We start from the raw sequence: 11548 nt of genomic DNA, 5'->3' as shown, positions 1-11548 counted from the left end.
TTTATTGAGCAGGAGCTAACTTCAACACTGATGACCAGAGAGAGTCTGCGGAGAGGGAGAGAGGCTATTAGCAAAGACCAACAGTGAAAGGGAAGCAGTAATTGCACTGTGAGTTTTTACTTTGAGTCCTTACTTGAGAGCTGACAGAGCTGCGCTGCAAGAGGGATTGCTGTGGAGCAGGTTTGAATCCAAAGGCGATGGAAAGAGTTAAGCAGAAAGTAGGTAGGCAGGTGAGTTTCAGGTAAGTCCTTTTTTTCAAGGATCAACAGGCCTAGTGTGCTGATGAGATTCTGACTGAGCTTTGGACTCCACGAGAGAAAACAGGTAAGTACTTCTGTTGGTGAGGCAGGAAATATAGGTGAGGAACAAGATAGCAGATGAGAAACAAGTGTTACAGAGCAAAACATACAAAGGCAAGAGTCAAACAAAGGGTGCCAATTTACTGTCACGGTGCAGGCAACGATTTGGCAGAGGATCACTGCCAAAGCCAGTCATTTAATACTCAGCACTTGATGGAGCAATGAATTGCAGGTGTGTGAGAGCAAACCCAGGAAAGGCAGCACTGCCCAGAGGCAGAGGCAAAAATGATCTGCCCACCTGAGAGACAAAAGAAGGAAAGGGGGCAGAGAAAGAGAGAGTAGAGAAAACAGACAGAAATGGAAAAAATCATATCATGGCTTCAGGACCTGGTAGACTTTTTAATTGCAGAGTGTTAGTCTAGTGGACAGATACGTGAAAATGATGCTCTTTAATATGAATTGACGTCTTCCTCTATTATTTGCATAGACATCGTCTCACATACAGCGATTCCTGACATCTGTATATGTTAGGATGCCTGGGTCGTTGACCCAGGGTTTTTGAGTTTACGATATTATTTATACTGTCTAGTTTTTGGTTTCTTTGAGTTCTGTCTTATGGCTTATGTCTATGTCTTCTTTAGTTGCTCTGTCTCCCTTATCACCTGCATCCCCTTGTCTAGTTCGCGTCTATGTGTATCCTAAGTTCCTATATCCCCGTGTTCAGTCAGTGTTTGTGTCTGCCCTGGTCCCACGTCTCTGTTCCCTCTGTAGTGCCTGCATGTGAGTCTGTTATGTGTTTCCTGTTTTACTTTGAAGCTCTCTGTCTTATCTCAGTGTGTTCAGTTTACGCTTCCTTTTGTCTCGTCAGTTCTGATTTGCCCCAGCTGTGTTTCCCTCCTGTTATTCATTCCCTGATTGCTCCTTCTGTGTATTTAAGCCCTGTGTTTCTCTGTGTCTGTGTCGTGATCTACCGTGTTCTTAGCTGTGTGTTCTGTCATTTCTCTAGTTTAAGTTTGTTTTGAGTTTTTTTTTTAGTTCTGTTATATTTTGAGTATTAAATTAAAGCCTTTTTTGAGTTCACGTCTGTCTCCGGAGTCTGCACCTTGGGTCCTATTCCTGCCTGCACACAGCCACACCTAACAGAAGATCGCGACCAGAACATGGACCCCGCAGACTGTTCCAACTCGGATTTTGAGGCTGAGATGAAGGGGTTGGTTGATTTGCTGGACCGCACCGCTCAGGCCGATAGCTTGCAGGCTATGGCTGTGAGACTGAGCGCGGTCAAGGCAATGATTACAACCAACCCCCGGCTTCATCAGTTCTCCGTGGACACATATCTGAGCCACACCATAGCCGCGTGGAGGGAGCATGTCAGAGCCAGTGAGCAGGCTATCTCTCTCTCCGCACCAACGCAGCAGCAGCAGACGGAGCTCGCTGTAAAGCAACTGCGTTTGCCACAGCAGGACAGTGTTTCTGCTGGAGGTTCTGGAGAACTGCTCCTGTGTGGTGAGCCGGAGGATCTGCAGCCCGGTCAGCTGGAGGCTTCGTGTCTCGGTTCGCCTGCTCCCCCTTCCCGGAGTAAACAGCGTTCACGCCACTGCCACTCCAGAACGACTGAGCATACTCCAGTTTTGGGAGAAAGTGACTGCTTAGTGTTCCGGCCAGCCCCTGTGGCTGCTGTTATGTCTAGGACTCCTTTTGTTTCTCTGGCAGATTCTCAGCCTATGACTTTTTCCGTGCCTCAGCTGGCAAAAAGAACTGGAAACAGAGTGCCACCTGCCATAACTAAGTTGGCTAAAGACCTGGGACTTGGCGTTGCAGAGCTTATGGATCAAGCTAAGGTTAGTGTTTTTCGGCCTATTATATTTTCACCTGTTTGCTCATCCGTCCAGCCGTCTGTTCCCGCTGGAGGGTCCGAGGGGCCCGTTCAGCCACCTGTCTCCGTTGGAGGGTCCGAGGGGCCCGTTCAGCCACCTGTCTCCGTTGGAGGGTCCGAGGGGCCCGTTCAGCCACCTGTCTCCGTTGGAGGGTCCGAGGGGCCCGTTCAGCCATCTGTCTCCGCTGGAGGGTCCGAGGAACCGCTTCAGCCATCTGTCTCCGCTGGAGGGTCCGAGGAACCGCTTCAGCCATCTGTCTCCGCTGGAGGGTCCGAGGAACCGCTTCAGCCGTCTCTTCCTGCTGGAGGATCCGAGGGGCCAGTTCAGCCTCCTGTCTCTGCTGGAGGGTCCGAGGGGCCGGTTCAGCCACCTGTCTCCGCTGGAGGGTCCGAGGGGCCCGTTCAGCCACCTGTCTCCGCTGGAGGGTCCGAGGGGCCCGTTCAGCCACCTGTCTCCGCTGGAGGGTCCGAGGGGCCCGTTCAGCCTCTTGCCTCGTCAGCTGGGGGTCCGGGAGGACCCAGCCAGCACGTCCCAGTGTCTGCTGATGGTTCTGGCGAAGCCGTTCAGCCACCACCGGCTCCACCGCCTTGTCCGGCCTCTGCTGCTCCGCCTGGTCCGGCCTCTGCTGCTCCGCCTGGTCCGGCCTCTGCTGCTCCGCCTGGTCCGGCCTCTGCTGCTCCGCCTGGTCCGGCCTCTGCTGCTCCGCCTGGTCCGGCCTCCGAGTGTTCAGCTTCGTCTGCTCCTGAGGTCTCCATGCTGTCTGTTCCTGCACGTCCTGCTCGTCCTGCACGTCCTGTCCGTCCTGCTCGTCCTGCACGTCCTGTCCGTCCTGCTCGTCCTGCACGTCCTGTCCGGCCTGCTCGTCCTGTCCGGCCTGCACGTTCTGTCCGGCCGATGACTGGACGTCATTGCCGTCATGGACAGCCCCCTGACCTACGCCGCCGTCGGTGCCTCCCGCCCGGCCGGCCTCCTGACCTACGCCGCCGTCGGTGCCTCCCGCCCGGCCGGCCTCCTGAACTGTTTTCTGGGCTCTTGGACCATCAGCCTCCGGGCCGCCCCCCTGACCTACCCGGGTTTGGACTGTTGTGCCGTCAGCCTCCGGGCCGGCCCCCTGAACTTTTTTGAGACTATTGCCTGGGCCTCTGCGCCTTTCGTGAGCTCTTTTGTTTGTTTGCTTTTGGACTTTGCCTGGGCCTTGGTGCTGTTGTTTTGGACTTTGTTTCTGTGTTTTGTTCTGTTGCTTTCCGGGCTCCAGTGTTTGCACTTTTTTGTTTTGTTGTTTCTGGCTCCTTGTTTTGTTTCGAGCCCTCCATCCTGTTTCCTCCGCCGCCCACCCTGGTTGGGTTGTTTTTGTTTTTTTTGATTTTGATGTTTTGGTTTGGGCTGTCTGGAAGCCAGCCCTTAAGGGGGGGGTACTGTTAGGATGCCTGGGTCGTTGACCCAGGGTTTTTGAGTTTACGATATTATTTATACTGTCTAGTTTTTGGTTTCTTTGAGTTCTGTCTTATGGCTTATGTCTATGTCTTCTTTAGTTGCTCTGTCTCCCTTATCACCTGCATCCCCTTGTCTAGTTCGCGTCTATGTGTATCCTAAGTTCCTATATCCCCGTGTTCAGTCAGTGTTTGTCTGCCCTGGTCCCACGTCTCTGTTCCCTCTGTAGTGCCTGCATGTGAGTCTGTTATGTGTTTCCTGTTTTACTTTGAAGCTCTCTGTCTTATCTCAGTGTGTTCAGTTTACGCTTCCTTTTGTCTCGTCAGTTCTGATTTGCCCCAGCTGTGTTTCCCTCCTGTTATTCATTCCCTGATTGCTCCTTCTGTGTATTTAAGCCCTGTGTTTCTCTGTGTCTGTGTCGTGATCTACCGTTTTCTTAGCTGTGTGTTCTGTCATTTCTCTAGTTTAAGTTTTGAGTTTTTTTAGTTCTGTTATATTTTGAGTATTAAATTAAAGCCTTTTTTGAGTTCACGTCTGTCTCCGGAGTCTGCACCTTGGGTCCTATTCCTGCCTGCACACAGCCACACCTAACAGTATATTTAAATTTCTCAATTCCAATGCCAAATCCCAATTCTTTTGATTTTCATATTCATCATCATCCCGCAAGTTCAGTATTATGTTCTTTATTTGCATGTTTCACATTCAACATATGCTGCCTGCATATAACTTTACGGTCACCGAAAATTTGATACTGCAACAGTTTTTCTGTGAGAAACCCACAAATATGGAATAAAGAAATCAAAAAAGTGCCACAGGCTTGGCAGAAAATGCTTGTATGGTTGTGCACCTTTGAACTAAAGCTCAGGGCCATGACATTATATATAAAGTCTACATCTAATTTCACAAACATTCTGACTGCTTTCAATTCAGCAGCATACAGCAAACACTGGAAAAACACATGAAGGACCTGAAAGAAGAACAGAAAGTTGACTTCCTTGAAGTTCAAGCATTCAAACACCCTCCTCCAAAACCAAGGAAATCAGACAGTTCTTGGAATCACAAGGTAATATAATGGAGTAGCGTCTATGTCACTGACAAGCCTTCCAAGATCAGCAAAATGACTTTTTTTTTTTTTTTTTTTTTTTTTTTTAAAATAAGGATGCATTAATATAATTACCACACTCTTTTATGAGAATTATGCGTTTATATTTGCACACCATTAAAATGCTGCATAGAGATCTGCTCTTTGCACAGCACATTTTAATGGGTGGAATCAAATGGTCCAGGATTATGGTGCCAGCTGTGGTATGGGGGTAAAAGCCTCAGGGGTCAAGGAAAAGGCTTCTATTTTCAAAGAGCACTTTAGTCTAGCAGACCTAACTATGTGCAGCACCAAGGAAAGTGTCGCATGCAAGCATTCTTACACTAAAGTAACAGGCTCCATACATGTGAAGATGTCTCTTACACATGAATTTAACTTGCTGTACTGTAGTAAATCATTTGATATGATTTATGCATGCAAACACCTTTTTTTTACAGTGTTGCTAGTTGTGCATATTTTGTGTTCATATTCCAGCTATTTCAAATGTACAACTGAGAGAGAGCACACTAGCAAATAACGTTTTACAGGATTTTGCAACTGCTATACCCAAGACTAAAAATATCTTATGTTTTTACATTGCATTGCTAATGCTGTTCTTTCCCTCCTTACCTGATGCTGTGATAACAGTGCTTTTCCATAGTGGAACTATGGAAAAACAACAGGACTTCAAAGTAATGTCGAACAGGTTTGCTGAGACAATCTTTGTCAAGTTTTTCTTTACTTTTTCTGTGCTTTGCTGACACACACACACACACGCACACACACACACGCACACACACACAAGGCTAGAAAGTGATTTGTGTAAAGAGGCTTTAACAGAAACAGGAGGGGCGCTGCTGAAACATTTCTCTCTTTCTTTTTTTTCCATCCAACTGACGAGGGATATTTGGAGAAACTGCAACTATGTTAATTTTCAAATACATGTCTGTGGAGAATTCCGCTGGAATCTTCAGCTACATGATAACCAGTGCGTGTTTCCCCACACATAGGTGCATAATAATAGGCTTCACAGAAATGTAAGCGTGTTCTTTTGAATACTTCAGACTATTTTTCTGTACAATTCGGAATCATGGTTCTGTCATGACTCATTCCATTATCTTCAGTGCTAGCTATTCTCTCAAGCCACAGTCAGTTTTACTGGTTTTCTACACGTACCAACAGTATTTCTCTCTGTGGACCCATCCTCCATTTCGCCTTTATCTTCAGGCCTGTCTTCTTACACTGCAAAAATGGCTAGTCTATATTTAGGAAAAAAATACTACATTTGATACAAAAAGCACTGAAAACAAGTGAAATTATCTGTCCATGCAGCAAGTTTATTATACTTAATAAGAAATCTTGAAATAAGATTTTTTAATCCAGAAATAAAAGAACACATTTGAGAATTGAAGAGGGTTAAAATAAGCTTTAAAAAGCTCAATTTAAGATAAAATTACTTTATATCAAGTCCCAAAAGTAAGTTAAATATGCTAAATTACAGTCTTTTTTTATGTTTTGAATTCTTACTTGCAGCAAATGAATGCACTGCAACGAGAAAAATAGTTCTAATACTATGAAAAACTACTCAATATTAGTGAAGTATGATTAATTTGTTTCTTGATTCAGGTTGGCTTATCTTAAAATAGAGCTGAATCAATATTAAATCCAGGCAAAAAAACCTTAAAACAGACCTTTTTCCTAGAATACTCCTTGGCTTCTACTGAAATCACAACCAGGACAGGAGTGATATATGTCAACATTTATTTCTCTCATGAGAACAAAATTCTTTTTTTAAACAATATAGGGCTGCTGCACAATCCCTAAAAGTCTAAATCAACCCTTTAAAAGGCCTAAACAGAGAAAAGAAATTACATTTTTGGCCTTAAACTTTTGTGACAGTCACATAGTCTCACAATGTTGTAAATAATGGCATTACTGACTTAAAACTTTACATGCCTCAGGTAAAGTGTCACTAAGAAAAAAAAACAACTTTCATTTGTAAAGCATTATAAGTACAGCCGTTTCTCAGGACATTGCTAGGCAAATTAGGAACAAAGTTGTACAAACGTACTACAAAACTAAACAAACTGCAAATGACCTGATAAAATCCTGCTTGGTATTCACCTATTTTTCAAAGAACGACTTCCACTCAGCTATTGCTTTCTTATATGCACTAGTGGCATCTTGATCATGGATGGCATCAGTGATTACCTCAGTTTGTATGACAGAGAGGACCGTTGCAACACATTTTGGGTATGTTAAGTGCAAGGTGTAGTAATATGCCATCAACACCAACATTCCTTCCCAGAAATCCTCCAAGGAGAGAGTGGTCACTGGTATGTTTCCTACAGCAACAATGCTGGTTGTTCCATCAAAAAGCAGCACTGGGGAGGAGAGAGGCCGCTTCTCCAGGTATAGCATTGCATCTTCACCCGGCTAGAAAAGCACAAAAAAAGGACAAATTCTTCAAGATTTTCAATGAAAGGGTTGCTGTGCATCCAAACAGCTTAAGACACAAAAAGCAATATCAAGAGTTTAGAATGCTCCAACTGATTTACTGTTGGAATAGAAGAAATAAATGTAAAATATCTGACTTACATAAATATGAAATTTTGGAAATGTACACAGCAAAATCTCCAGTGTTAAATTAACACTGGAGAGTGTCTATATGGGTCCACTCCTCTGAGTGTTAAATACAACACTGTTGAGTGTTAAATTAACACTTTGACAGTGTTATATGTTTAAAAGTAACCTAGTCAGTTTTGAAGATTAACAATGGCTAACACTGAGCAGTGCTGATTTTCTAACACTGGAATATTTCTAACATTTTGATTTATTTTCCTGTGTTAGAAAATCAGCACTGCTCAGTGTTAGTCTTTGTTAATCTTCAAAACTGACTAGGTTACTTTTAAACATATAACACTGTCAAAAGTGTTAATTTAACACTGGAGATTTTGCTGTGTATTAATTCTGAGCATGAATTTTCTCTAGTTTGCAGCATTTTTATCATGTCTATTTGTGCTTTTTTTCTCATTTGTTTTTTAAAACTATTTCTTTTAACTTTGTTACATATTCTAGTTTTTGAAGGCCTTTTTAAATATATCATTTTACTGCTTCTACTTGTATCCTAACTGCAATGTGCTTTTGCTCTGTGCTGCCTCTCTGGAGTAGGGTTTGAATAACAATTAAGAAATCCTGAATAAGGAGTAATTTAATCCCTGCTGAATTGAACTTCAACCCACTCTTATTAAGCAGGAAAAGCAAAATAATAATATTAATAATAACAATACAAGTAAATGGAGTACAAGTTACAGTGGCTGGTATTGCAGCTGTTCGCACCTTGAGGATATGAAGGAGAGCCTCACTGGCACTTCCCAGCCGCTTTGGTGGTGTAGTTTTTGAAGGAAAAAGAGATGGAAGTGCATTGAAGAGAGTGACAGTAAAATCCACTGTGAACGGAGAAAAGTATCTCAACAAAGCAATCCGAACATATCTGATGTGTGGATTTAATGTATGAAAAGGCCACTTACCTCCACGTACATCCAAGGGGAGAGGAGGTTTCAGGACCTTCTTCCAAATGCCATAGAACTGCACCTTCGAACAAAACTCTGCCCATCGACCCTTCATTTGATCTATGTATTTGCAGTTGGAGCCACCAATGATGCGACGCAGTTCATCCATCGCCTATGACAAAGTTGTGCTCAGTTAGTCAAGAACTAACTAAACCTATCCAGAGAAAGCAAGGAATTTAACTGAAGGTAGTTGAACTTACATTTTGTATGTCTTTGAAGCACGGGTATGCTTCAAATATTTTTCTAGGCCTGTCTTCTTCCCTTGTAACATCTGCGTCAATAAAAGCTCGTCTGGCCTCAAACTCCAGGTCCAAAATTTGAGCGACGTCACTTTGGTTGGGTTTTGCATTGGGTTTCCTGTACATGTTGCTCAAGGTTTTGTAATGTCTTGCCTGCATCTTCAGGCTGTCATGGTCTGCTAGGGAAAGCAAAGAGCAATTGTAAGACATGGTGTAACTAGACTAAATTCAGATTTTTCTAATCAGTCATTTCTAGTAAGGTTGCATGGTTGTTTTTAAGTATAATATTTATGAGAATTAATGTTTAGGTTAAATATGTTTGAGTAATGAACTGACCCTATATGTCCTGATCATTTCCCTTTGTGTCCTTTTCTTATAATGATCATGGATTTATGTTAATTGTTAGTTTGAACAGAATCAAATATTAAAACGACAGTTTAAGATGCCCGTGAATAAAACTGTGGTGAAAATAAGGTAAAGGTTGTTTACTGTGTATATCGTTCACATCAGTGTGAACAGTGATTATGAGCTGATGGATAAAAATCTTTTAGGTAATTTGATCTATGACAGAAACACTGTGATAAGGCATGATAGATGTGACCAGCATGAGGATTTACATGTGTAAATAATCAGCACTGAGTAACACCCATTACAACACAAAGTGGTAAAATACTTACTATGGCTAACTGGCAAACTGGAATGAGGGATCTATCATATGTTGATTTTACACACCAACTCGAGTTAATGCCAAACCACTATGATTTATGGAATAAACACTTAGAACGGGGTTCATTGCTGCAACCATATTTTGGAAAGAGCTGTAAGAGGAACAGTCAGACTGAGAGGTAGATAAGGGTGATGGTGGACTTACCAACAACATCATCTGGAGGTGCAGTTGAAGGACCTATATCAGACCTGGGTGCAGAGCATGAGGCTGACTTGGATAATAGTGGTAAAGCCAGCGTAGTATTGTTTGACGTAGTTGGTACAGTGGAGGGTAGCGGCAATTGGGATTCTTTCTCTGAGGAAAAAACAGAAGATGAACAGAATGTAATAACAGGGAATAGCTAGAAAGTTAAGGAAAATACTCAACACTGTATAAATCTTGTGATGCACTCTGAACAGAAAACTGAGGGCAGGTGGTCTCTTTGAAGTTTTAGATGTCCAAAAGTCATTAGTACAGCAGACCAAAGTACACACCTGCATTTGAGTTATCCTCGCTGAGGTCATCATTGCTCTCAAGAAGTGTGGTATAGTCACTTGAACCACTTGCTTCACCACTTAGGTCACCTTCAGTCCCATTGTCTGTGTCATCTGAGCTGAAAAGAGTCTTCCTGGGCCTGCCTCGTTGTGGCATGGAGCCCTGCCTCTTCCTTGGAGACTTCATATTTTGGAGTCGTTTGTACAGTTTGGTGTAGATGGTCAGCTGTGGTAAAATAATATATATTTGTACATCATTTTATTATCTCACTCAATTTTAGATATTGTAGTGGGTAAAGAATGACTTACGTATGGCATGTGTGTGTCAGCATCACGTAACATGGGGTAATAGTCGACAATCTTCTGTGACCATTGCTCTCATTTCGAGTTTGGAGGGGTATGTTACTTCTTTCCCCATGGGACTAGCACGGAGGATTGCAACCATGCTGGTGACTGTGTTCCTTACAAGTCTGCAACAGAGCTCCTTCGACATCCTGCAGTCCTTTTCCTTTCCACTGTGGAGCAATGCAAAGTACTGACTGCGCACCATGTCCAACTCTGAATCTGTATACACCACATACTCTGGTGGGTCTGGCATTTTCATTTTTTTGTCAGCAGTGTAGGAAATGGGAGTGGAAGTTTGAGGCTGACATTGTGACACATCAAAGCCGAAGGGGTTACTCTCGCTTCGATGGAAAGTGTTGGCATCTTGGTCAGTACTCTTAAACTATAACAGTTGTGGGATATAAACAAAAATACACAATTAGGCAAATTAATGCTAGACAATATGGACAGTAATCATCTTCTTAGTGGTATAATGTGTATTTACCTTTTGGCTGATAAAATCCCAAATCTTCTTTCTACGGAAGAAATTTTCATGGCCCGGAAAAAGATCCTTTAGGTCATCCCGGGTAAAGCTTCTCAAAGTTTCCTCATCAATATTCGCAGCTGTAAAAGAGAAAAAAACTTCAAAAGTGATATTTATTTCTCTTTTCCTGGGCGTGGCTTATTACATGTCGAGGTCATTTTTTGTCAATAAATGTATTTTAGCAATAAGTAATATTAACAGGATAAAATGTCAAACTTAAAACAGTTTATCAAATATTTGGGAATGCAATAAAACTATTTTTGGGTGTCTTCAAGAATGATGTTCCAAGTCTATTTAGGCAAAGACAGCTCAAGGCTATAATGTGGATAAAGGTCAGAGTAGAGTGCAATCCTAGCTCCAAGTTTCAGAAATGATGCTAACAGATGCTGAGGCTGCTTAGCTAACGTACCAAAATAACTGAAAAATAAGACTTACCCTGCAACACAGACAGTATGGCATCGTCAAACTTGTCCATGCCGTGACAGCAGTTCTCTAGTTCGGTTCCAAAGCCTCCACTCACAGTGCCTGGAAATATCCTACAGCTTAAATAAGATCATTTAGCTAAAGTTAACACATTAGCTAGATTGCTAACTAGCAGCAGCCCTCACTTTATCTTAATAACACCGTTGTACCATAGTATTTTTCAAATCAACTTAATGTTACCAACCTTAAATTACTGTTCACTTTGTTTAGATAAATAATTTTGATCTTCCTAACGGTCCTGATGGTTAACAAAGCAGGGGAAAAGAGTTTGTCCCGCGTGAAAGTAACGTCACGACAGGAACTGAGAATGCGCATGCAGAAAATTATTTATATTTAATTTTTTTTAAGTAAAAAAAAAGAAAATAAAAATATAAATTCAGTCTTAAACACTTATTGCCTAAAAATAAATATAACTGATGTAATTTAAACCTGAAAAATTGGATAATTAAGGATACATATATTTTAAAAATTGCCTACCTTTCCCATGGTCCCACACTC

The 11548-nt window shown here is 42.5% G+C and overlaps 1 protein-coding gene and 1 pseudogene across 2 annotated transcripts; one reads left to right on the top strand and one right to left on the bottom strand.

Moving 5' to 3' along the window:
• Nucleotides 1–1459: 1459 nt before the first annotated feature.
• LOC147337673 (uncharacterized) lies at nucleotides 1460–3870 on the top strand (annotated as a pseudogene).
• A 2270-nt stretch (nucleotides 3871–6140) lies between these two features.
• On the bottom strand, nucleotides 6141–10217 carry LOC147337672 (uncharacterized). 2 transcript variants are annotated; one of them, XM_086307926.1, is made up of 7 exons: nucleotides 10009–10217; nucleotides 9700–9925; nucleotides 9371–9520; nucleotides 8461–8678; nucleotides 8219–8372; nucleotides 8028–8137; nucleotides 6141–7124 (listed from the first exon to the last, which is right to left on the bottom strand). In XM_086307926.1, the coding sequence occupies exons 1-7, from the start codon at nucleotides 10039–10041 to the stop codon at nucleotides 6813–6815; spliced, it is 1203 nt and encodes a 400-aa protein (XP_086164052.1). In that variant the 5' UTR covers nucleotides 10042–10217; the 3' UTR covers nucleotides 6141–6812. The 2 variants fall into 2 exon arrangements, with proteins under 2 accessions (XP_086164052.1, XP_086164043.1); XM_086307917.1 differs by lacking the exon at nucleotides 10009–10217 and having other exon boundaries at nucleotides 8461–8675.
• Between the last annotated feature and the right edge of the window lie 1331 nt (nucleotides 10218–11548).

The sequence above is a fragment of the Aulonocara sp. 'chitande type north' Nkhata Bay genome, linkage group LG2 (genome assembly GCF_057382095.1).
Source record: "Aulonocara sp. 'chitande type north' Nkhata Bay isolate Kocher_YH1m ecotype deep benthic linkage group LG2, A_spYH_male_GT1.1, whole genome shotgun sequence".
Taxonomy (NCBI): Eukaryota; Metazoa; Chordata; class Actinopteri; order Cichliformes; family Cichlidae; genus Aulonocara; species Aulonocara sp. 'chitande type north' Nkhata Bay.
The sequence above is the reverse complement of the archived record's forward strand: the minus strand, read 5'-3'. Positions and strand labels throughout refer to the sequence as shown.